General features: G+C 41.4%; 1 protein-coding gene across 9 annotated transcripts in view; it reads left to right on the top strand.

Moving 5' to 3' along the window:
- The window catches only part of LOC128748482 (neurexin-2-like), a 164730-nt gene that overhangs the window by 111310 nt on the left and 26860 nt on the right, over nucleotides 1–26560 (top strand). Inside the window, exon 1 of one of the 9 annotated variants that reach the window (XM_053847323.1) lies at nucleotides 19906–21647. The exons of 7 other annotated variants lie outside the window; for them this stretch is intronic. In XM_053847323.1, the coding sequence (XP_053703298.1) occupies nucleotides 21317–21647 (331 nt within the window). In that variant the 5' untranslated portion in view covers nucleotides 19906–21316. Of the gene's footprint in view, nucleotides 1–19905; nucleotides 21648–26560 lie in introns of those variants that run through there. One more of the 9 variants, XM_053847324.1, reaches the window with a different exon arrangement.

Below are 26560 nucleotides of genomic sequence, written 5' to 3' on the forward strand. Positions count from 1 at the left end.
GTTTCCCCTCTTCGATTGATTGCAATTATTGTGTTGAATTGTACTTGACAGATACGCAGCAGTTTGTCTCTCTTCCTTCTGTCCTCATGTGCTTCGTGACCGTGCTCTTCAACCCGAATCATTTGGCATTTCTCTGCCGATTCCTCTTCTCACGGTGGATTTGTAATTGATTTAGAATTGACAACATCAGTGAATGGAGTTGGATTTTTAATATCTGGAGTCAGACCCTTGTGACTTTCTCATTTTGGACTTGATGTTATGATAGGATCTAGATTTATGGGTCTTAATAAGTACCACAGCCATTATTCTTCTTGATAACATCGCAGTTCTGAACTGCAGCAATTCGATGTTTTCATATTTAATGCGGGTGGTTTTGGACACCACTGTGTTTTCCTACTCTGACAGGAAGACAGGAAGATACCGAGGTTGTCCTTGGATATGACTAGAATGGTAAGCAGAGAGGTTTGTAGGCAATGTTAGGACGGTGATGTGACTCTTTGATAGGAGAGTGTTGGGTGAGTACTGGTCATAGGACTTTAGCAAATTAATTACGATTATTTAAGTACCACAAAAAATGGGTTGAAATATTTAAGCATTTAATCATTTTTATTTAATTTAGTTTGCTCTCCAGACAACAGGGAACCTTTGTAAGTGCAGGAGTTCCTGGTCCACTGACCACACTGATGCACAAGACACGTGGCAGCTAGGATGATAACAACAACAACAAACATGGAGGAATCCCTGAACAAAAGCAAACAAAAGCATCTGTTTGCTTTTGTTCAGGGATTTTTTTCACTACACAATGGCCACGACTCTGAATGTATTTGAAATTCTAAAATTAATATTCTTATACAAATATTCTCAAGACATTTGAAGAACTTCAGTTTATATACAGGTAAGTTAAAAACTTGAATATTGCCACCATTCAGCAGTATATCCACCTGGGGTCAGCGCATAGTCAAAAGTTTATGACAACGACAAACTCCAAAAGAAACATGGAGACTGTGGAAGAAGTATTGATAATGTACCGTTTGCATACTATACAAAACAGAGGCAGCGTAATGCGGAAATGCGTACAAAATGAACACAGAGCACAGACAGAAGGCTCTCGATCCGTACGTAACAGTGGCCATAAATGGGCTTTAACTGTAGCAAAGGGGATGGTTAAGATGCGAAAGCTGTAAATACCTGATGCTGAAAGACGGAAACAAACTACAATTGTTTTGTCATCTGTTGTTAACATTTGCTGTGTTTGGTTTTGGGGGGTCTAAGACACCTACACCTCGCCTTCCATGTTGGCCTTATGCCCTGCCGTAGTGTGTGAGGAAAGGCTGACAGTGAGCCAGGAAGGGAAATGCCAGAGGACACATTGAAGTCACCAGCCAGTGTCCTCTGGCTTAGACCTTACAGATTCCTGGCTCTGGTGAGTCATCGAAGACTGATGGAAATTTGACTGTTCCTCCAAGCTGTGTTGTGAGCGTACGAAGGTTGTTACGACGCACCGCAATAGAAGCAAACAAGGCACTTTTCGAATCACTGAATATTGACTGGATATGTGAGTGACTCCGAGTCGGGTTTAATGTTTGGGATTAAACTTGTCTTGCTGTGTTCTGTTTCTAAATAATTTTGCAGACCTCTTCATCATGACCCTCACACATTTAAATAACTCCCTCATAAATTCCCTCAGCCGAATGAATCGATTAGAATGTCAAGTAATAGGATGTTGGTCCTCTGACCTCTGGCAACAGTCGGCAAGAATAATTCAATCTAATCTTGATAGTTCATTAGAAGGCAAGCAGACATGCAACGGGGCAACAGATTGGAAAATGCGATCCAGTTTCGCTCAGACATGCAACAGGTTATTTCATGGTTTGTCACAGCCTCTCATGACTCACTGCTAACACTAGAGTGGAAGTCAATCTCTTGCTGATGTCACCCTGGCTGAAAGTGTCAGAAGATAGACCCAGGTCTCTATAATGCGCTCTTAACTTCTTTGAACTCATGTGGGGCCAGATAAGTTGGATCCCAGGTTTTGTGTCCTTTGAGTCTGTTTAGAAAATTGTGGCTTAAAAAAACGTTTTGACGAAATGCTAGACAATAAACAGGCTAGCGAAAAGTTAGCAGTGTGCCTGTGCATATGCTTAACCAGGGGTGTCAGACTCAATCTCAAAAGGGCTGTAACAGATCAAACTGATCCATATATAGTAAGGGCTGCTATGTAGGCAGGTTTGGTTCCAATGAAGTGCACAAAGTTTCACCAATGAAGTGTCTGCTTGGTTGGCTGCAACACAACCCAATGTTCTAAACACAGGCCAAGCATTGAAGCAGTCTGCAAAATAGTTATAGCAGAATCCGCTATCAGTTGCTGCCTTTACATGGGCAACTGTAATCGGAATAAATGCCTGACCTGAATGAAAGTGCGAACGCGTCAGTCCAAATGAAATGACCTGATTAAGCTCATTCCGAATCACATTTCGTTTGGATCGGGAGTGTGGTTTATGGTGACAGTAGATCGGGTCGTCTCTCCATGACTGGACTGACTTGTAAATTAGTTCTCAATAAGCCAGAGTACCACCCCTCATGGCGGCTGAAGCAGAATGCGTAGCTGCCTCGACCGCTCTCAGCTCCAGGTGGACGTTAACTTCAAAATAATGTGAAAGAAATGTGTTAAACAAAGCACAGACGTGAGTAACTTGAATATCGTCATGTTCATTGCTAGGACGTTTTTTGCTGGCTGGCGGTTTGTTTACAAATGTTTGAGGAAGTGGAGCTACAAAAGAGTCTACTCTTCTACATTTAATGCTATTTCATAAGGTTTTATAGTTAGTCAGCTATACATGCTCATCAGATCTGTGCCTTTTTATAAACAGGGACCATTTAATCTCAACTCAGAATACATCCCTTCAGATCAGTGCCCATGTAACCGTAGTGAGTGTGTTAGTCTTATTGAAGACAAATTTTAGTTTAAGGCTTCTCTGACATATAAATCGCTCTCCTTGAACACTGACGCAGAAGACTGTCTGGATTTCTTTCATGTTATCTAATTCGCTTTTCCCTGCATCAATATTTTAGAAGATTTCCAGATACATTTTTAATATTTGTGTTTCCTACTGGCTTGCTTGTGGGAAGGACAAGCAGGAGCCGTGATCTTTGACATGATAGTGTCATGCTTAGTTGGTGCGCTTTACATTACTACAGTTAGGCAAGTGAGTCTGTGCACGTGTGGTAATATCCAAACAGTATGGAGTCTAAATGATTGTTGCCGCAGTGACAGTTCTTTTAAGCAGATGTCTGTGGCAGCTATATCACCTGGCTGCCATATTGCTTCCCGCACAATCACAAAGGATTAAATAAAAGACAAGCTGTTTTAAGTCTGTACTTTCATCTCGGGAGTAGACTGTTCACTCATTCTTCATCTTTCATTTTAAATGATAAATGGCTGGAGGTGTTTTTGTGGTAGAGGGTACAGCAACTATCTATGTCAAATGTAAAATTGATGTTGAAATATTCCTAAACATTGTGTGCAGTCATGTCCAATTGTTTTCTTGGTGTCAGGTGGGAAGTAAACATTTAAACCCTGGTTAAACTCTGTCTTTGGTTACCCAGAATCTGGAGGCCTGCGCTCAGACTGCCCCAAACTCTGATGGAGCATGTGAAACATTCACATTATTATGCTGCATATCTGTAGGCATAATTGCACATCCCACTCATAAGTGCACTCGAACCCCTCTCTGGAAGTAACGAACAGGAAGTATCACCCACTTCTCAAATTGGTAGCACCGGTAAGGGCGCACCAGTAATATCACGCGGGTAAATTATTTCTCCACATCCGTCCCGGATCATTTCAGGAGGCTTCAGTCGAAGCTGCGAAGCCGCCTTCTGCTGACACTGTGGTCTCTGGGCTGAGCTGCCGATACAGAGAGTGAGATGAGGGTTGGACGACAGGATTACATTTCACATTAAAAGAGCTTTTTTAATTAATTTCAAGAGCAACAGCTTTTTTTTTTTTAACAAGGAGATTTCAGCTACCGGCACAGGGGTGTCCCAGAAACAGACAGAAGGTTCACGTTTCCCTTGGTTGGATATTTCAGTTAATAATGTGGGACATGAATAGAGCAACGTGATATCGCATAGTTTTTCTTTTGATTTTCATGATGATTTACTGTTAGGAATATCTGTTCACCAATACAACAATGGTGTGATCAAGTTTCTGTCACTACTTTACTTTAGCTATTTTTCAAATAAGGGAAATTTGTTGTTTCATATTTAACCTAAACTAGGCCAAAGTCCATTAAACTGGAGGTGTACAAGCACTAACATGAAAAGAACTGAGGCACAATGGAAGCTAAAACTGACTTAAATAGGAGTTAATATGTCCCCATTTTTTCCAACTATTCTTGGTTTCAGACCATGTTTCCATCGTCCCATATCTTTGAACGTCTCAAAGCCTCTGCCTGCTGTTTCATCCGTGTGCAAAATAAAATTTGCGAATCAGCGTTTCAGCCTGTGCAACTTGGCACTGGACCGCAATTTGTTTAACTGCTGTTCACAGTTGCGGCGAGAAAACGTGCAAACAGGAGCTGCGAGACGGTCCAGCCTTCTGGATGCAGTTTTTCAGCTAAAATAGAATGACTGTCAAAGCAGGTTTGTTTCCTTGTCAGATTCAGTCTCCTTCTTGGGAGCGTACGCTCATTCAGTGATGCAAGAAATTACTTTACGCTTCGGTTTCATCTCTGTAAGTGAAAGATCGTTGACCAGTATGAAACTAAAATGTAACAAGAACATTTATATATTGTTTGCCGTAGCTTCAAGACTTTCTCAATTATTCCAAACTATCACACAAAAAAAGGTATTGCAACACTAGTATTTACTCATACAGCTGTTTTGATTCAAGAAAGATTCATTGTGTATTGACTATTTTGTTCTTTCATAAAAAACAAACTAGAAAATGTATTACACAAACAAGATTATGATAAACTCTCTGTCAAACAACTGAATTGCCTAATGAGATTATTCATTTGGCTGCTGTGGATTAATGTCAATGATTCCAGATTAAAATTCATTTTTATCTATTTTAATCATGCTTCAATTTGCATCACGTGACTCGAGGGAAAAAAAGGTAGCCTATGCAGATAAAGGGTTTCATTTTGGATAAAATGGCTTTTGGTTGCCTGTGGAAAATTCTTCAACATGGCAATATTCAGACAGAATATTTGCTTTGATGATTTGTCGGTTGTTGTGTCGCACCCATCCCCAAATCCACTTTTATCTTGATTTATTATAGTTTCAAAAGAAAATGTCTCTTTTCCGAAAACCTCTCCCAAAAGGATATTTGTCTTTATCTACTGATCTGTCTTGGGTCAAACATTCTGGGGATTTTAACCCATTCTTTAACCTTTTATAGCCAAAAGTAACACAGATAAGACATTACCTTTATGTCCGATATGTGCCATTATTTATTTATTCATTTATTGAGTCAGATGATGCATACAATCCATTCATATTATTATTATTATTTATTTCAGTGTATTTTTAAATATTTTTTGTTAATTTTTTGTTTGCAAATTATATTTTTAGGAAGAAAAAAGTAAATATTAAAATCACATTTTGGTTGTATCCACCTAACCTTAAACATTAGGCTTCATGTGCTGCATTATGTAATATGTTTATTATGTTATCAAGTGTTGCGTTTGCTGTACTGTAGGATTTTTTTATCGTAATAATAATAGTATTATAATAATAATACAGTTCATGATGCCACAGCCTGTATCCAAAATGTGAAAATGGCTTACACACTGAGTTTCTTCTCGGCAAGTCTTTGAGAACAGAAACTTGTTTGTCTTCTTCAACAATAAAAAAAAAAAGAAATATTTCCCTTAACGGTCGGAATGAAGGCTAAACATCAGCCTCAAATTGCCTCATGTGACGAGTGATTTAAGGAGCCATTGATAGTTTCAGATGCAGCTACAGCAGAGATAAGAGCTTATCAGTAGGCTCCATTCGCTGTGAGAGATATGTTTCGATGAGAACAGGGTCTTTTTCCAGTCTAACAAGCGCTTTGCTAAATGGGATATTAAGAAATGGTTTTTGTAACTAGAGCTAATGCTTTCTGGAATTGGCTCTTGAATGACCTCGACCAAACAACAGTAACATTTCTGCAGGTGTGACCGGGGGCACAGATAATGATGTCAATAAATGCTGTAATCTGGACGAAGTCTGTTTTTAAAATGACTGCTGTGGGGTAGGAGCGATGCAAACACAAAGTGTAAGTTGTCTCGCATTTGCAGTTATTGCCTCTGTTCATTATTTCCAAAATGAATTTCCAAAATGAGTGCCTCTGAGGCGTTGTCCTTTTTCCTGGGTCCATCATTATGCAGGCACCGAGTGCCAAGTGGCCTGTTCCCTTCTTCCTCTGAGGGTGCCACTGTGTCTCCCTCTGCATGGGAACACGGTGGTCTTCACTTGACACCCTGACCACGCAGCAGCCCAGCCTCACATGAATGGCAGTCTATACTTGCTCCGGGTGGGTGCGGGCCCAGGGGCTGCCTCACTAACCCGGCAGGGGCTGAACCAGAAGAGAAAGGTTACATTCACTTTACATCATGGAGATGAGGCGCACACGGCTGTCTTCGGTGTCAGAATCTCCATATATCCTGCTCCTTTTATGTCTTTCTGTCACTTACGTTTGGACGTACACGCGTAGTGGCGTACTGGTGAAATAAGTCATTTCCAGTGCTGTTTTGCGTAAAACAAGAAGCTACTTAAGTACGACGTCATGACAGAAAAAAGGCATCCGACTCCTCATTTGAGTAAATCTTTTAACAGATTACTGTAAAAACATAGTGCTTTCAAACTTCTCGGTGTACAGTTTTTACTGCAGGAGATCAAATCTGCCTGTGTAAATAGATTTTACAGCACTCAGTTGATCTTTAGATTCATGGATTAGAGCACCAATTTGTATTAAGTACCTTCACGGGCCTGTGACATCAATTTAACCAAGACATTTTTAACATTCTGTTTCTGTGTACAGTCATGGACTACACTGTGATGCAGACTAGCGCCATGTTCGGTTTTCGCAACTGGATCTAACGGCTGGATCGGAGGAACCAACTCTGTAAACAAGCACTGCAGAGAAGGGCTGAGTGTCACCTGCTCCCTCACAACACGATAATATCATAATATTTAGCCCATGTTAATGACAATATCACGATACAGCGCTTCTTCAATTGTCAATATACTATGTGTATTGACTGCGCTGAAGCAATCTAAGAGGGAATAGAATGTGTCCTCTACCACTTTCTCAAGAGTGCTTAGCTGCTGTGTTGTTGCTGTTGTGAGGGAATGCATCCAGAACGACCATAGGTTTACAATAGCAATACTTGGCGCAGTATATTGATAAGGTCAGACCCAGTCTCGCGACACAGCGTAGTATCTTTATTTTCATACACTGCTACAGCTGAGTGCACAATAGTCAAAGCTCTTGCGTGCAATGTCCTCACTCTCCAACCTCTCTACACCCAGGTTTGTGAGGATATTTGGGAAGGTGCCAAGGCTTACACTTACATTTCAGCGAGCTGAACACAACATTTTGGATCTTCTTTGCAGATATTGAAGGTGAACAGCTGGTTTACATTGACAGGTATTGCTACTGCACGTCTGAGGGTCTCCTTAAGTGCAACACGACGCTGAATTTTCATTTACTTACAAATACTTATATGCTCATTTATCGTTTGAATTCTAGAGGATCAGCTTTTAGAAACCTTTAGAAATGAAAATAAACATGCCTATTAACCCTAGCTGTGTTATGGCTATGGGATGGAAGGGTTTACTTCTCCAATCTGGCTTGTGTTTTTTTCTTTCTGTTGCTCTGTTGCATCTAAACCAATGTAATGATCCATGTCCGAACTGCTTATGAAGATGGCAGGAAATATTATATAAAGATATAAATCGCATGGACAGATATATAGCGCTAGATAAGACAATGAAGTGGAAACCTTGCAAGAGCAAGATTCTGGACTTGACAACACAAAAACATCCGGACGAAGACTCGCAGTGTCACTAATTCTATGATGGCTAACTGACCTAAAAGGAAAAAGCAAAACAACACGTTTTCATATTGCTAATGGCTCGCCACTAAAATAACACCCATGCTGCTATCACCATGGTGCCCTGTAGCAAGTGAAGATAATTTTGAAAATCACATTTGTGTTCAGGTTAAGTGTGGTCATTTATTGAAAATTGAATAACTCTGCAACTGAGCTAGCAGTTGGGTTGTGTACAGAGAGTGTTTGAGGTGTCAAAATTAGAATAAAATAAAGACAGGGATGAGTTTCCTGGAGCTCTCTCTAATCTGGCTTGTTTAAAGAATCAGCAGTGTTTGTGTTCTATTTTAACGTTTGTAATATTGAAGCTTGGATGTGGCTCGATCGTCCCTGGTCAAGCACAGTGGTCTGTGTGGGTTTGAATTGTGAATTCAGCAGTTGTTGCTTTGTTGACACACCTGCCCTTGCTGCTCACAGCCAGTGAATATTGATGAAGCCCACTAGTTTTGCTGGTGGCGCCGAGCCTCACGCCGCACGTAGCGTTCTCTATCTATTGATTTATTTTACGGGAATGGAAAGATGTGTGCATCATTAGTAATGGCTACATGTGTTTGGCTATATCCATCATGTTGCAACGCCATTGAAAACATGAAAAGAAGTGTGCGCTCGGGCGAATAAATAAAGCAGCACCGCACCAATAAATAAGTAAACAGATACCTGGAAATAAATAAACAATATGAAACCATCTTGCAGGGTTTTAGGTCACTTGAATCAAAGCAGCATGCAAATTATTGTAGATCTTCATGGAAAGAAGAGATTGAGAATCCTGATGTACGAAACACTACAGCATTGTTTAAGTATGTTCAATTGGTCTTCAATGTCTACGTACATTTAAAAATAACAGTTTTAGTCCTTTGAAGTGCATGTTGCGCAACTGAAGCAGGATGGACAAGCAGATGCATGTTCAGTTTTTTTTCAATTTTCATACAAGTTCACTGCGACAGAAAGCCCATTTTGTGTGTCCTTCTGCGCTGCTTTTCTGAATCCCCAATTTCACGATTTGAACTCTTTCACAACTTTGTGTTAAAGGTGAGACATTATTCCAGGTCACACACACCTCACTTTGAATTCCCCCCTTCAGACACACAGAGGGCTCCTCTCTCCCTGTATCTCCCCTGCGCACGTGCTTCTCTCTTGTTTCTTCTTTTGCTCCATCTCCACCTCGTCACCTCATTGCCACCGCCGGCTCACTCTCCATACAACAAAGAGGCGCTCTCTGCGTGATCAGCAAAAGAAAACCTTTACAATCCTGTCTTTGCTCGCATTTCATTTTGATGTATTGTTCACTCACTCTCCGCTATGTTCAATGAATAATAAAAGGATAAGTTAAGTTCTGCTCAGGAAGTGAAACGCCACGGCAAACTGACTGCTGCATCTACAGCCAACCCCCCTGGAGTGGAAGGGAGCAGGTAGCATTGATGTATTCATGACATGTATATATTCATGTCCCTTTTGATTTTCAGATGTGGCGCTCAATGGAAAATTGGCCTTGATGTTGATTGATACAATGGTATCACTGATGTAGCATTAGATGTTTCAACGGCAGCAGCAAACAAATGTCTTCCTTTGCCAGGAGAGACTGTCTAGAATGAGGAGAGTTAGGATCACTGTCCAGGTCACCAGTGCTTTAATAGATCAGCTCACAGCCACACTAAGAGTGACATTATCTCAGTTCTAATGATTTCATAAATGACTTGCTTTACACCAGGAGTCCTGGTTTCTAGGTCCTCGTAACATTTGCCAGCTATAAAATGTTTGTTTTGATGTGTAATGTTTTAATTGGGAAGTGGGGAGACGCTTCATTTTGTTCACGCGCTGAATCACCAGCTGGGGCCGACTGCAATGCTGAAATAAGCTGATAAATCCCCGGAGACGCTCAACAAACTTGTATTATTTGAAGGAAAAAAAGCTGGAAAATGTATTTGATTTTGCACTGAGCTCCATTCAAATTGATGAGTAGAATATTTACTTCATGTACTTTAAGTTTTACAATTTTGCCATCATGAATTCATTATTGGAAAGTAAGATCTACCGCTGTTTTCTTTTAAAACCGATCACAGCCGTTTTGTTGATCTTAAAGCACTCAGTATGCGCTGTTTTTGGCAACAGATCCAATCTCCTGGAGGACCGGACACGAGAAGCAGCAGCTGAGACTAGTGGTGGTGTCGGAACTTTGGACACACGAGCGAATACTGCGCATTTTCAGTGCTTTAATGATTCAAGTTCTGAACATTGTCGAGTTTGGGATTTTCAAAACTAGTGTGATCTAGGAGTAATGTCATGCATTTTCAAACCGAGTGCGCCACTGACCTTTCTACAGTGCAGACAGCACCACTGCACCTGCGGCTTATAAACCAGTGCAGCTTTTGTGTGAACAAGAGCTATTTTCCCTCTTAAAATAGCTATAGCTTCTGGAATTTATGGCAGATTCTTCTTTTTATCTCAATTTTCTTGAACCCTTTTTGATGTGTTCAGAAATTTTGCCTTTTAGAAGTGCTGAAGAACATTTAAATCTGATGCAACCCATAAACTAAAAATGCAATGTTTTGGCTTGTCCGTGACTAAGATTGAAAATGTGTTTTAAGTGAAGTATTTCTGTCTTATGCAGCGAAGCTGTCATTCAAAAGGTTAAAATCCTCCATAGTAAAGTGGAAAATTGTTGCCACATATCTCTGCTGCCTGCTATCGTCCCTGATGTATTAACCTCCATGCACTTTTTGTTTTTCCCTCAACACTATTTTCTCTGAACATCACTGCAGTCGTTTCTTTCTGGGTTCCCTACAACTGGATCATTAACTGGAGCAAGCTCAAGTGAACGACTTAATGTAACAATACATAAAAAAAAGATTGGAAGCTACTCGGGCTCTTTTGTTCTTCTAAAAGAACAGCAGAAGTTTAGCTGCTTAGAAAACCCTGATCTTTCTGAACCATTAATATTACAATAAAGTGATGCAACGCTCTCCTGAAACTAATATGAGGCCGCTAAAGAAAGGTCGATAATCTTGTTAGGTGCTCCCCGGTGGAGTCGCATTTCTTTTAAAACAACTGTGGTGAACGTGACAGTAAGTAGCAAAAACACAATTAGAGATGTTGTGCTGCTAGATACAGATTACCCAAACAAATAGCTCTGAAGTTGAAGGTCCAAACAACACCAAATGGATGTTCACGACAAAGCCGATTTTTCTTCTCCTCTCGAGAAGAATTGCTTACATTATCAGGGCATATTGCATGAATGTCATCTGGTGCCTTTCTCTTGGAGGCATTCCAGCCACCTCCAGCTGGGAGACCGTTCACCAGGCCAAGTGGAGAGATTTCCTCTCCTCTCAGGCTCTTGAAATCCCTCATTCAGAGGGGATTTTGTTGGCAGGTGGAAGGGAAGTTCTGTTTTTTCCTACTCAAAACCTATGGACTTGAAAACATCACCTTGTAGTGGATGATATTGTGTGCATTTTTTCATAACACAGCCTTTGTCTAAGTTTTCGTCAATAGTGCAGAGCAAAGCAATCTGTTTTCATTGTTTAAGTCAGCTCAAAGTACCGGGTGCTTGTTTGTCTCACAAAAAGATTTGGGGAGAAGCTGTAATAGCATCATGACCACCAGACAACTCACAAGCATTTAGAATCAACACGGTTAATGAGTCTGAGCTTGATAGCAGGGAAATCATTATGACAAGCAAACACATTACAGAGAGGCGGCTCTCCAGATAAATGTCTTGCTGGAAAACAGAATAGATCATGTGGTACACCAGTGTATAAACCGAAGACATTTCATCGCGTGTGCCATGACTTTTTCATATGAAATTGAAAAGGCACTTTACTTAATGCATCGACAAGAGGAATTAAACTAATCCGTTTTCAGCAGAATTTTAACGTGCCGAACAGAGGCAACAGTCAACAAGCTATTTTTTTTAGCCAAGCCATGGGGTCGCCATGATTTCAGAGTGTGGAGAGTTTCCTCCTTTTTCTCTAGGGGCAAATAACAGCAGATTTTTCAGAATGACTACGTAAAAATAACACCCTCCATGATTCAGCATGCATCACCTCACCTTCACCTTCACCTTCTTCTGCCGCTTATCCGGGGTCGGGTCGCGGAGACAGCATTCAGAGCAAGGAAGCCCAAACTTCCCGATCCGCACAAACCTCCTCCAGCTCCTCCTGGGGGATCCCGAGGCGTTCCCAGGCCAGACCGGAGACATATCTCCAGTGAGTCCTGGGTCTTCCCTGGGGTCTCCTCCCGGTAGGACATGCCTGGAACACCTCCCCAGGGAGGCGTCCAGGGGGCATCCGGATCAGATGCCCGAGCCACCTCAGTTGGTTCGTCCAACAACATCGTCCGCAAATAGCAGAGATGAAATTCGGTCGTTCCCGAACCGGATCCCCTCCAACCCCTGGCTGCGTCTAGAAATTCTGTCCATAAAAGTGATGAACAGAACCGGTGACAAAGGGCAGCCCTGGCGGAGGCCAACATGCACCGGGAACAAGTCTGATTTACTGCTGGCAATGTGAACCATGCTCCTGCTCCGGTCATACAGGGACCGGACAGCCCCTAGCAGAGGGTCCCCGTATTCCCCCATATTCCTGGAGCACCCACCACAGGACATCGTGAGGGACACGGTCGAACGCCTTCTCCAAATCCACAAAGCACATGTGGACTGGTTGGGCGACCTCCTATGAACCCTCGAGCACCCGATGGAGGGTATCAAGCTGGTCTACGACCGGGCCGAAAACCACACTGTTCCTCCTGAATCTGAGGTTCGACAATTGGCCAAAGTCTCCTCCCTAGTACCTTTCCAGGGAGGCTGAGGAGTGTGATCCCCCTGAAGTTGGAACACACCCTCCGTTCCCCCTTCTTAAACAGGGGGACCACCACCCCGGTCTGCCAATCCAGAGGCACAGCATGCATCAATGTAATGAAATATTGAGGTGACAGTCGACACTGATCTTGTTTATTTTGTCTTAATTTTTCCTGCATATTACCGTTGGAGAGCTAAGAGCTGCAGTAAATTGACATGATGAGAATCATATTTCTTGTTAAACATGGTCAGCTTCAGAGAGTTCAATCAGACCTATTTCATTTTGTATTATTTATTTTTGTTCGCCCCCACTCTCATGTGACTGAGTATCACTTCCGACTCACTGTACCTGCTGCTTACTTCAATCGGGGATTACCAGGACAATGCGCGTCATAAGGTATTAATCTGGCATGAGTATTACATAAGCATTACACAGGAGAACATTTATGAGATCATTGTATTCTTGTCTCTCTGTGTATACTACTTTATTTCTGTTGCAAACTAAGATGTTGTAAATGTAGCCCGAGATAAAGGCATAACACAGTAAAGCGTAGCACTCTTGTTTATCATGAATTATTCAGTATTGAGTATTTTGAAAGCATTTTAGGAGTGTTTTTTACCTGCTGTTGACTAGATTGTTGGTAAGTATAAGTTATGTGTTAGTAAATTTGGAATTGAATTTTATTTACCAGTTATGGATTGGAAAAGATACCACAGCTAGTCATGAATCGAAAACTGACCTTGTCTGTTTTTTGCATTGTTATTCGGGGTCTTTGGTGCTTCAGTTTGTTTGTGAATTATGAAACTGTGCATGCATTTTTTAAATAAGTACAAATTTTTGAAAGTACCATGCCAAGAAGCTCCTTCTAGTTGGTACACCAGGCGCCTACTGGCCCATATGAATCGCTGTATGTACTACTGAAAAGCTGCAAGTCAAGTGACTGATACCCAGCACTCAAGACTATGCTGGGATTTTGACCCCTTGCGCAAAGACTCTCAGGGGGTAACTCGAGTGACTGGTGTCCTGTGTGCCTTTGGAGCATGGGAAAACCTTGACATAAGGATAAGCATATAGATGGATGGATCCAGTCAGGACTTTTTGTGGTTTAACTGAATAGAGCTGACCCACTTAAATACAATAGACCCGTAGTTCTTCAGTGTTTTCCCGGTCCTGTCATGAATGTAGCAGCCTTCGAAAATAACCTCTAAATCTTTTTAAGAAGGGAAAATAAATCCTGGTTCCATCGCTTAAACCCTTCGACATACTGCAGTTTGACATAATGTATACACAAGCGGAGAAACTAGTGATATTGTCTTTTCCATTCAGACTGTAAAGTAACCCTACATCCTATTTCTGTATTTAAAAAAAACACTAAAAAATAATGAAATGTGCATCTGTGTATTATATGGTAAGCGGAACGAGAGGCAGGTACACACAACCACCGATTCAAGGTCTGTTTGACAATATTTAGGAATTGTTCTAAATCGAGACGCGGGTTGAGCTTTCCTATTGTTGGAAGGCTTTTCTCTGCGTTGTAGGCATTGCTTCTTCGCTTTCTTTCCAAGGGACATGCTGAGGATGGGGAGCTCAGCTAAACAAGCAAATGGATTCTATTTTTGCTCAGCACCGTGTGCAGCCAACAATGTGCAGTCTACTGTCACATGCAGAGTCTTTTCAGAGGGAAAGTGCAGGAAATCTACTTAGGCACCAAAATTGTTCAGATTGCGCTCTGCGAGAGCACGTCCGCGTTCCGTGTCTGTACCGTGAACCTGTCATGCACTTCTACTTTGCCTCTGTGCCGTTTCTGCCGCAAAATAGAAAAGCAACAATGGAAAGTCTGTTTGACCTCACGAGTCACTGGGAATCTTTTCTGTAATGGAGAGCCAGTTGATAAGAAAATTGAACCATTAGCTTGTTAACCCTGTCTCCGAGCCGCGCGAATAATACGTTTGGCTCTGCTGGTGGAGCTGATTTGCATTTTGGTGCCTTCATGTTTTCCTCCTTTTTTCCCTCACTCCTTTCCCTGTTTGGTCTGAGCCAGGCTTATTTTAGGTGTTGTCGCTTTGAGCCTAATGAAATCAAACAAACATCACAACTGCAGGCCATGCCTTCCAGAGGAGGCACGCATTATGAGTAATTAATCTGAAAGTGCTATGATTAATCCTGCTACTTTACCCCCCGGGGCCAGACTGAGACTTGATGTCTGCAGAAAAAAAAAAAAAAAACAACTTGCAAATCCTCCTATGAACCAACACACTTTGGCTTTTCTTAAGTGTTGCTCTACATCTCATCAAATCCTAAACTCTTCAACCTTTAAAGCCTCTAGTTCAAGAAATACATTTAGTAATCCACGAAGAAGAAAATATACGCATATGAATGTTCTGATGTTAGAATGCAAAGTCATCTTTATTGTCGGGTTGAAGACAATAAAGAGCAATGCTTCTTGCTTGTGTGGTTAACTGCATAACTAGAAAAATAAGAAAATATTGTGCAATACTGGTGGAAAAATATGTCTGTAAACTGAAGGTTTGGTTTGCCCAAACGTATTTTTTTCTTCTACAGTACTATTTTACTAACTCTGGTGGAGCATTTGTCCAGATCAGCACTCACCTCTCAGAGTCAATATGCCTTCAAAAGTCAGTTTATATTGTTGTGAGAATCAAATGTAAAACTATAAATCATTGTTTAGCAAGATTCAAAACTTTATCAAGCACTCCCTTCGGCTGTCTTCTTTATCTCTGTCTTTTATAAATCAATTAAGTCGGACGTGCCAAACTCACAGACGGCGAGCCACATCCGGCACCGGCACGCAGCCAGATAAAAAATAATAATAATCCCACCACCCATATTGGACTACGTAAACAGGTACAAGCCTCCCATTGGGTTGTGGTTCAGCAGCACCACTGCATGCACCAAAAGAACAAGGTCCACTCACCAACTGAAGGTTATTCTGTCAATGGACTTTTTTTTTTTTCTCCGTCGTGGCACAGGCACATTCCAAGATGGCAGTGCCAGGATTTTCACTCAAACCCAATTGAGAATCCTTGGGCTGATCTTCACACACTTTAATGAACAAAGATCATGGCTGAATACCACAATGAAAATAAACTTTGCAGAAGTGTAAAGAAACAATGCCACTGCAAATGTTATTTATTTATTTATTGTGACATAACAGACATTTTGGTATCATTACTATATGGCCCATGATTTTATTTTTGCAGTTGTGCTTGGCTTATTGGTCAAAATCCAAGGAACTTCCACCTCCTTAAATTCAGAAATGCACTGCAACAGTTTAATCTTGTACATCAATCAAACTTTAAATCAAAGAGCCCATTTTCCCCTATAAATAATAATTCTTCTGGTTCTTTAAAATCCTTCTATTTTATTTTTTCTCTTCTGTTTTATTTTGTACTGGTCCCATGCGTTTTCATTAGTATCACTTTCTCATCGGTGATGTAGTTTTTCCAACCACTTTTTGAACCTGAATAACCTCTCGGAGTCTTCATCCAAGCGTACATATGTCCCACTCGCTATGTTCACATCTGCTAGCCAATGGAAATTTCTGAATGTGAATGTTTACCAGATGGGGTGTCATGTCATGAAAAGGACCTCCTCCATCTTGACTCACCAGAGAAGATTTGATGTGTGACACTGATGTATAATTCAGGTGAGGACAAGGAGCCATTTATGATGCGGGACTCACAACAGAAAAACTAAATAGAATAAAACCAAATAATGCCAAAGTAATTTTTTAACAATTTCATCCGCCATTTTTATATTTTGAGACTATCTAGTTACTCATGATCTAGGACGATCACCCATTTGTATATGAGCTGATAGCCAAGGTCTGTGGAAGGGTAAAGTCCCTACAGCTTAGAAGCACACCGTCCCCCACTTTGCTGTCCAGATAGTGCTGCTTTCATCGTGTTACACAAGCCCCGAGCACGTAAATTGATTAATGCAAGCCTTTCATTCTGGACAGCTCTCAGCGCGATATCATCACTGCCTCTAAAGACGCTCACATGCCGGAGGGCCAACTGTTGACAGTACTGGGTTTAAATCATCCAGCGTCGTCCCACTTCTCACACCAAGGGGATGCTGAATTTGGTTTGATGGGAAAAAAAAGCAGTTGTAAAGAGATTGTTAGAGCTTCGACAGCGGCAGATGTGGCTTGTGGTAGGAATGTTGTTCCTCATGTCTGTCATCCTCAACTACTTCTGTTGCTGGTTTCATTCTTTATTGAGGATAATAAAGCAGCAGCTACAGTTTAATTTACTGAGGCTTATACTATTATACAAGGATTGGTTGTATGATATGAGAATTTGACAACACCAAAAATTTTGGGGGGTTATGAAGTGGGTTTTTCAGTTCAGTACACAGCTGTAATGAATGGTACGGTACGTTAAAAAAGGAGTGAAAGAAGCTGAACTTTAAATGCTGGTGAGTTCCTCATGGACATGTTGATGGGTAAAAAAACGTTTTTTTTTATGTTAACATTCACTGCCGCACCAGCCGCACATTAATGTTGGTGGTGCAAAAAGAAGCTTACATTAAGCGCTCACATTTTTCAAGCAGCCTCATGGTTTTATTTCAGGTCAGGCAAAAGCATCGGATCTTTCAACTTTGGCACTTGGCATTCCTTTTTTTTTTTTTTTTTCCAAAGCCAACACAAACAAATCGTAGCTTCCAAAACTGCAAATGTAGCAAACCAAAAAAAAATGTGCACCAGTGAATTTCTACGCTGTTTATTTAAAGGTATACTGCGTCACTTAACATACACAATGACACATTATGTGTTAAATAGGGATTACTTTTATGTGGGGGAAATACAATATTTTTAAGGAAAAAAAGCATGTTTTTGCTACTATTTTATTAAATAAATATTGTCACTTTTAATATTTCAGATTTAAGTCACAGACATCTAGGGTGAAAATTAAGTAAGAATGGAAACTATAATATGCATTCACTTTATGAGAAAAATTAAATCATAATCTACATGAAAAAGACTATTGAATAAGGGCCGGAAGGGGATGGAACGCTGTAGAGCAGTGGTCCCCAACTCCCGGGCCAGGGACTGGTACCGGTCTGTGGTTCAATTGGTACCATGCCGCACGAGAAATCATTAATAATTTCAGTTTTATGTATTATCTAAGTTTCAATAATCTTTCATTTGAAAAAAATGTTTTGAGAATTTGAGAAAAATACCGGATTCTCACACGAGTGTCATATGAGAGCCAAAATATTACCCACAAGCTCGCAAAATGAGTCAGAAACAGCCGTCTTTGGAAATTTTCTTTACAAAAAGTAAAAGGCTCTGTGAAAAGACAGGAGAAGAGGCCACAACTTCCAAAAAGAAGACAGTTTTAACAGACAATAGCCGGAGTCGTACTTGAAATATGGATTCATCATGGTCGGTCATTCCCACGTGCCAAGCACTCAAACATGCAGAGGCCTTCTCAAAAGTGGCAACTTCGTACCCGCCGGGTCACGTTCAAATGGTCAAGCGTAGACCGGTCCGCGGTGATAAAAAGGTTGGGGACCACTGCTATGAAGGACCATGATGGTTAGGGAGGTACCATTAAAATCATTTGCATTTAAAGGTCAACTAAAAAAATGAATAAAAAATAATAATTGCAGCAGGAAAACAACGTACATAGACACATTTCTACGGGGACAACAGGACCAGAGACAAATAGTATTTGGGTACTTGGTGCTCTATGATGATACATGCGTCTTCTTGGTGACTGGCTACTTGGGAGCAAATGTTTTCTTAAGGCCCATTTATGCTCCCTCCTCGTACGAAATTGTACCCATCCGTTTCAAACTAAAGGCCCTGTACGTATCCGGATCCGTATGGAACATTGAGCATAAACGGGCCTTTAGGGTGACACACCTCAGATGCCCAGTAATGGGTCTGTCCCTGAAGTCCAAACAGAGCCCTCAAACAAGCCCCGCCCTCAGTTCCAAGACATTCGGTTTGCGTGAATCCTCTTAATCTCCTTCCCAACTTGTGCCGTGTGTCCAAAATCACCAAGCTTCCGTCTGGTATTAATACACTTTAAAGCTAACACCGTCGGTTCAAATGTCTGGCAGTGAAATTATTTATAGCCGTCACACCCACGGATGTATAGATGAGTTTTCTCCCGGCACTTGCCATTCTGTATGGGTGACGATCCTATTCTTGTTCTTTTTGTTCAATCGTACCCCTCCCCTCCCACCGGCCCCTCCCTCTACTCTGTTTGAGTAATGGCCTGCGTCGCCTCCTTGTCACTGGGAGAGGTGGTGCTGCATGGTTTGTCTCTGTCCTCCTGTTACCACGCGTGTCCTTTCAACCGACCAGGCAATCCCAGCTGATATCTCTATCGACCGTGATTTAGCTGATACCGCTGCAGTCTCTTCCTCCTTGGCAATCTCTCTCTCTCCCCCCTCCCTCTCTCCCACCCACTCTCCTATTCGGCGCCTTCTCTCACACCTTATATCCCTCAATAGATATATTTTTTTCTGATAAAGTCTTCCTCCTGAGATGCATCCTCTGTTTCCTTATCATCAGAATTCCCCACCCTAGAAGACTCTGAAACTGTCAGAATGCCTCTGAACCCAGATCAGTCATAGGGAGGAATAAGTTCTGCATGGTTAAGCAGCATGAGAGCAGAAGCTGCTGAGCTCCCTTACAGAGAAGGGCGACTTGTATACAGATATGAGGTGAAGTCATGGGGCAGAGGTTTTGCGGAGGCAGAATTGATTTGCGGGGCTGAAATGATCTCAAGAAAAATACCTGAGAGTGTTGAAAGCAGCGTTGTTCGACAGATCATTTATGCCTAGCGACGCCTGTCCAGGCTGTGCTTTTGGGAGCTTGTCCATGCCGATACCCTTGTGTTGCTGCTGTAACAGCGCTGACAGCTCACCTAAACAAGGCTCCTCCTCTGCACCATGATTCCCTGCGCTTGACTACCAGGACCTGCGAGCCGGCATGCTGTAGAATCTGGAGCGTGTGTTTATTCACACAAGCTATTATCTTGCTTCAACGTTTCTGTGTTTGCGCTGTGCTGCGTGGATTCTCTTTCGCTGCCACCTCCTGTCTCTCATTCCCTCTTGCAATCGCTCACCAACCCCTCCTCATCCTCCTCTTCTTCCCCTCCCTCCTCACTCATTTGCTCACAGACGCTATTTCTCAGACACACACACACACACACACACACAGAGGCACATGCTGTGCCTTCACTGGATCACAGCCTCTACAGTAGCCTTCAGAAGAGCTCCCCCTGTTTATTAGAGCACAGCTCCAAGCCAAGGTTACCTTCATCCACCTGGGATTTGTCAGGAAACGTCTGCGATTTTAATTAGCATTTCCCCCCCCCTTTTTTTTTTTTTTTTGTTTTGTTTTTGGCGCAGTTCAAGGCAGCATCGCGACCATCTGATCCATAAGCTTCTCAGAAGAAACACCTGCCGTCCTCGAGAGGCAGACATATTCTGCTGTCACGGTAACCGTCCTCAGTCAGAGGCATCGGGACGATGTAATAGGAGATGGGAGATGATCAGCAGTGATGTGGACGCAGTGCTGATGTTTGCTGCATGGTGCTGAGCAGGTGGAGGGAGGATCGCACTTTCGTTTGGAAAAAGAAACACTCGCTGGCTCCCAGTGGTTCTCCATCGCATCGAACGGTCGCTGGATTTGCTGCATCAGAGAGAGAGCGAACCGAGAGCTGCTGAGATTATTTATTTATTTTCTGGATTTTCTCCTTTACCGCGCCGCTGCAGATATACGGCTCCCTCTCTCTTTCTCTGTCTCCCTCAGCCTCACTGCTCTCTCCCACCCTCGTTCCCTATCTGTCCTCTGCTCTTTCCCTGGCCAAAAGGGGAACAAAAGCTCTCGACCGTGAATCGCAGAATCTCCACTTTTTTTTTTTTTTTGGGTCATTTTTGGGCTGAATGAAATGGTCCAGCTTCTCTTGGATGCATGTTCTGTATTCTGCTGCGGTGGAGTGGCTTCTCTCATCTTAGTGGGCAGGCTCAGCTGCCCTCCAGCTCTACCTGTGGGCGATGGAGACTTTTATCAGAATTCTTGTCACATGATGCGCCCTCCTGCCACTTCCCATGCCTAGATATAATGATTTAAGCGTCAACTGGATTAATCTTTTTTTTTGTTTGGATGGTTACTCTCTGCCAGCTTTTGGGATACCCGCGACCCCTTTTTGTAAGACATGCACGCTTTGATTTTTAATGAGCTATTGGCATTCGTGTGCTGTAGACATCTTGCTATGGCACTTGAACTTCTAAATATTTCCCTCCACTGACCAGACCAGTGGATCTCGACTTCGACTCTGTTGCTTTTGCTTTTAGTCTCATATCTAAGGTGTGTTTGCCTACTGTCAGCGCCGCAGGACTGATGGAATATCATTAAGATGCAGTCCGAGCACTGAGATGTGCTGTGGTCTTCAAGTGGGACTCTCAAGGACCAAGGCTTGGTCACGAGCACATGAGGAAGCAGTACACATGGGTCGACTCATTGTGTCAACCCCCGATCTCCAGCCGTTGAGCTGCTGGTCGGGTGTCAGCATAGGCATGGGCCTGAGTTATTGTTCAAAACTCATTTTCTGGTTCACCGTGGTCACACTTCTCCCCATCCAAACTGGAACGGCCCGCGTCTCCTCGAGTCTCAGCACAACGCACCATGTCCACCATTTCCACAACAAGCATGGTACGGTTCCCATTGCCATCAACAGAATGCCTTTTCTCACCAGAGGCGGCCATGGTAAGGAGATTCTGATTCTTGCGTGTGAATAAGTGCTCATGCTTTCGCATTCTGACATAGCCGGTGCTACATATTAGTCGTGGGGCTGGCTCTATTTATATAGTCCTGCTTCCTATGCAGAGCTGTGCTGCAGCTCGTGCATCATTAAAGCTCTTATCAGGCCTGAAGTAACACAAGTGGTTCCCTCTTCACTGTGCTGCTCAGTGTAGCTGCCACATTGCAAATAGAGTTGATTCGTTTATGATTCACTCGCCATGATGTTTCTGTCTTTCTCTAAAGCTTTTATTTATATATTTTGGAAGAAATGGTTTCTGGTAAGTCTGTTACCCCAAATGATGCTCGCAATCCTGATGGAAAATTTGGGTATATCCTGACGTAAAGTGTCTTCAGTTATATGTGTTTTGGACAGATTCATCTCATAATATTGAATGCTGTTTTTGTAGCATGTTGGACTCAGAAATGATGCAACTATTGAAATTCGGAGCTGAACAAGGCAAGTCAAGTGAGCGTCAATTATTTGAAGCACGTTGTCAAGTGGCTTATTTGGGAACAGCGGGATGTAGTTGTTGTTGGTGGGAGAAATGCTCAGCATCATCTGCACTTGTGTAGTTCTAAAAGGAAATCTAGCCATCGTAACTGCTTGAATATTGTAGTTATAAGGGTTTCAGGATGTCATTTCTGCTGGGTATCCATAATGCACAAAGGCAAAATACAACTTCACAACTTTCTTCTTTCGACAAAGCCATGCTTCAGCTATGGAGGCATAAATACTGAGGTTGTTCATTGAGTGTAATAAAATATTATATATAATCATTTGTTTCAATCGTTAATTCATTATTTTTCCCTCCATAAATGAAGCATGGTTTTGTCAAAGGAAAAAAGAGTTCAACTTGTACTTAAAGTTGTATTGAAGGCTGTCAATAGATAAAAATTTGTAATGTAATTTATTCGCTTTTTAATCTAAACACTGAGTTAACTCGCGATTAATAGCAAATTAATCGCACTTTTTTGTGTCTGTTCTGACAGTAAAACACTCAACCACTTTTGTGTCGATAAAATCGTCACCTTTTTTGAACAGATATAATAAATGTGTTATTAATTTGCTATTAATCACGAGTTAACTCTTTTATTTAAATCTATTGACAGACATAGTTGTATTCATGTGTCCATACACCTCCTATAACTGAAGCTAATGTACAGGAGGTGGGCTTTCCCATTTACTTACAGTCGCCAATGTAATGTCAGATGAATGGACATTGACTTTTAATGTGGTTATAAAACATAAACCACTAGCTGAAAATGTATTTAAACAAGAAAAACGTATCCCACCCAAGCTCCAGTTAAAACAGAATGTCAATTTATCTTTCTATTTTTCCAATTCCCTGTCACTAATCGTGATGGTTAGCTGAAAAAAAAAATACAGCTGGTTACTCGAGGCGTCATCAGCTGGTGAATGACTTACCAGGCGAACAGGGCCAACTCAGCCCTGCATCTACTAGTTATGTCTATTTACTCCTGTTCGGCCCATTGACTAGCTCCTCAGCTGCTGGTTGTTTTTCCACCCAAACTGGTGTTTACACTCATTTAGATATTTTATTTTGAAAGCAGAACTGTTCCCCCTCTGGCACAAAAGCACGACTGCCTACACTGCAGAAACAGACTAGCAATGAGAGTTAAGCATCTTTATTGAGAAGGAAGCGTTCTCCTGTGCAGAAGCGCATATGTTCATTCATAAAAGGCAGGTTTTTACAGATTTATTCTTAATCTTCTAAATGTAGGGAAATGGCAAGTGAGATCTGCCTTTTGCACTCTGTGGGTTAGGAACTTCTAACACTTTGTCCTGAGCTGTTCAGCAATGCAAAGTGTAACTTTTTCTTCAGCTGAAGGATATAAAATAATGACCCATCTTCAACAATCTACATCAAACTGGCTTCGCTCCTCGAAATGGTTTCCTCAAAGTGCTGACACAAGAGTCATCGCCTCCTTTAAATTGCGGTTGGAAATTTCTGTCCCTAAGACTCACTTTTATGTCACATAAACCAAGACTGGGTGGAATTGTGCTGTCTTTTATTCACCACAGCACTTTTGAGAGTTGTGAAGAGGAGCTTAGACTGATAAATTACATCAGCGCTACGATAGACAGATCATTCTGGACTGAGCTTTTCAGAGATGTAGCACAGCTTATGATTAGTATGAGGTATAAAAAAAAAAAAAAACACTTCAAAGAACTCCCCGATACGATTTCAATTACACGTGTTGAAGATCCGTGCGAGTGTGCGAGCAATTTCCTGCTACCTTTTGATACTGATATCTCATTGGAAAGTCAAAATATCACCTCCCAAGTGAGAAGGAGATGTTCAGGTGTGTGTGTGGCAAGGCTGGCCAAATGCTTCTGCCTAAGGGACACGTCTATATATAGGCCACCTACCCTGCTGCCCACACTCCTCACAGATAAACACATGCTATTGCCTGTATTGTCACACCATGCCGTCTGGATTAAATGTGCGAAGCTCTTACGCACACGCTCCCATGGTTCACATAATGAAAACAAAACCATGTGTTGAGACTCTTGGCTATCCAGGTCACCGAAAAGCAAGGATAACTCAGTGCAACTGCAGAACGCATCGCCACCGAATTAGCCTTGCTCAAATAAGATTAGAGACGTTCCAGTTGCCAATGACTGCAGTTTTTAATGCAAGTGCAGTTTGCAGCGCTGAGCCTGCCCTTTGAAATGTCTTCCATCGGGCTTGTTGGGACACAGTGGAGGTGGATATGAAAAGGTTCTCCAAAATATGCTCTTTTTTTTATCATAAACTCTTAATGTTGATCATATTTTCTGTGCTAAAGCTTGATTGAGAGTGGCCTGAAATTCAAACAGCACCGAGCAGAACAGCTGAAGTAGATGTAGAATTGTGAGAGATGGCCAGGCAAAAATACGTGGTTTTATCATTTTGATTTTGTGGTGACCCTTAGATCCCTTAAATGAAGTCTGTCTGAGACATTGGTGTGTGTTGGTCGAGATCCTCTGGAGCCACTGGGATGTTGTGACGGGAAAGCTCCATTTTTATTGGCTGCAACTATTTTAATGTAAATAAATATCTCAAGAAACATGATATAAAGTACTAAGAGTCAAGTGCAGAATTTTTTTTTTTGTAGGGAACACTGATGCATTTTGCCAAGAAAAAAAAAGCAGCCTCACAGCAAGTGACTGGTGGTCTCTCTCTACCCTGTAATGGACTGGTGACCAGTACAGACTGTCCATTATAGAAAGAGAATAAATAATAAACAAATTAAAACAGAATCATTTTAAAGACACAGTATAAATTGTAAATAAAATAATACATTCTGTTTACTGTGGGCCCTTAGAACATTCACATCTACAGATAAAAAAAAAACCCAACTCAATATAAAAAAAAATATATATATATATATATATATATATATATATATATATATATATATATAAAATAAGAGGTTACAGTTGGGTTTTTTTTTGTTATCTGAAGATGTGAATGTTCTAAGATGTGAATGTTCTATATATATATATATATATATATATATATATAATGTTCTAAGATGTGAATGTTCTATATATATATATATATATATATATATATATATATATATATAGAACATTCACATCTTAGACCATTCACATCTTCAGATAAAAAAAAAACCCAACTGTAACCTCTTACTTTATATATATATATATATATATATATATATATATATATATATATATATATATATATATATATATATATATTATTGCTTTATCCATCCGTCTTCATTTTGTTGATTTAATGTGAAATGAACATGTTTCACCTTCAAGTCAGAGTAGGAAACAAGCTCCTAAAATGGGAGTCCTGATCATAAATGATTCAAGAGGCAACAGGAAACGCCATCTGAGTCATGAGCTGATCATCAGTGCACAGTTTGACAGGCATATAAACTTGTCAATACCTTCTCATTCTCTCATTAGCTGCTTTAGATCTTCCCCAAGCTGTTTCTCATGAGTGAACACTGATACACAGGCTGATATCTCTTGAGCTAAACTAGCATTTTGGAGCTGTTGCCCCTTCGATGACCTCTCATCAGACACATGGTCGACACATATCACGCTGCACTTCACATTTAAATGCTCCTGACATCGTTGTGAAGCCAAATCTGAAACGGAAAACATCGTCGGTCTAAAGTCGATCCATTGATATTTTTCACGTTCGCATCAAGCATCCTTCCCTCTGGTAGCTGCGTTAGAATAGCAGTGTTTGTGACTCATTGCACTGTAGTGTAATTGAACCACTTTTAACACAAGTTGTTAAATGAGAAAACAGAGATCGGGGTCAGTAGCGGAGCAGCTCCATTTGTAATAAAAAGGAAATTAGCAGCTTCAACGCTTCGACTAACAGCACATCAGATTTGTGCCGTCTTCACTCAGCGCATACTTTATAAAGGAAACACTTAATTAAAAATATTCATATGAGAGTTATTCACTGATCTATGTGCCTTATTACTGCCGCCAAGCTTTTGCCTCAACATTCGCGAAATTTTTTGGCTACAAATTCTCCCTCCCACGATGTTATATATTAACATTGGAAAAGTGGATTTTGTGTCCTGTTTTCCTCCCTTTTGCATGTTGACGCATAGGTATTTCAATAGTGTAGGAACGTCCTTCCCTGGTGCAACATTCCAGAGGGTGGGGGATTCGGAACGTACGCCTACGAAGACAGAACATGGTTTAAAATGAAAGGTTTACGCGTCAATATGCAACGGCAACATCAACTCATTATGCCATAAGAGTGAGAATGTGTTGCTCTGGGGACATGTTGATGATTTATTTGAGTCTGCCGGTGTTCAACCATCACTGTTGAGAGGGAGCCGGAACTGCAATCCCTCTTTTTTCCTGGTGCTCA

Source organism: Synchiropus splendidus, chromosome 17 (assembly GCF_027744825.2).
Source record: "Synchiropus splendidus isolate RoL2022-P1 chromosome 17, RoL_Sspl_1.0, whole genome shotgun sequence".
NCBI classification, from domain to species: domain Eukaryota; kingdom Metazoa; phylum Chordata; class Actinopteri; order Syngnathiformes; family Callionymidae; genus Synchiropus; species Synchiropus splendidus.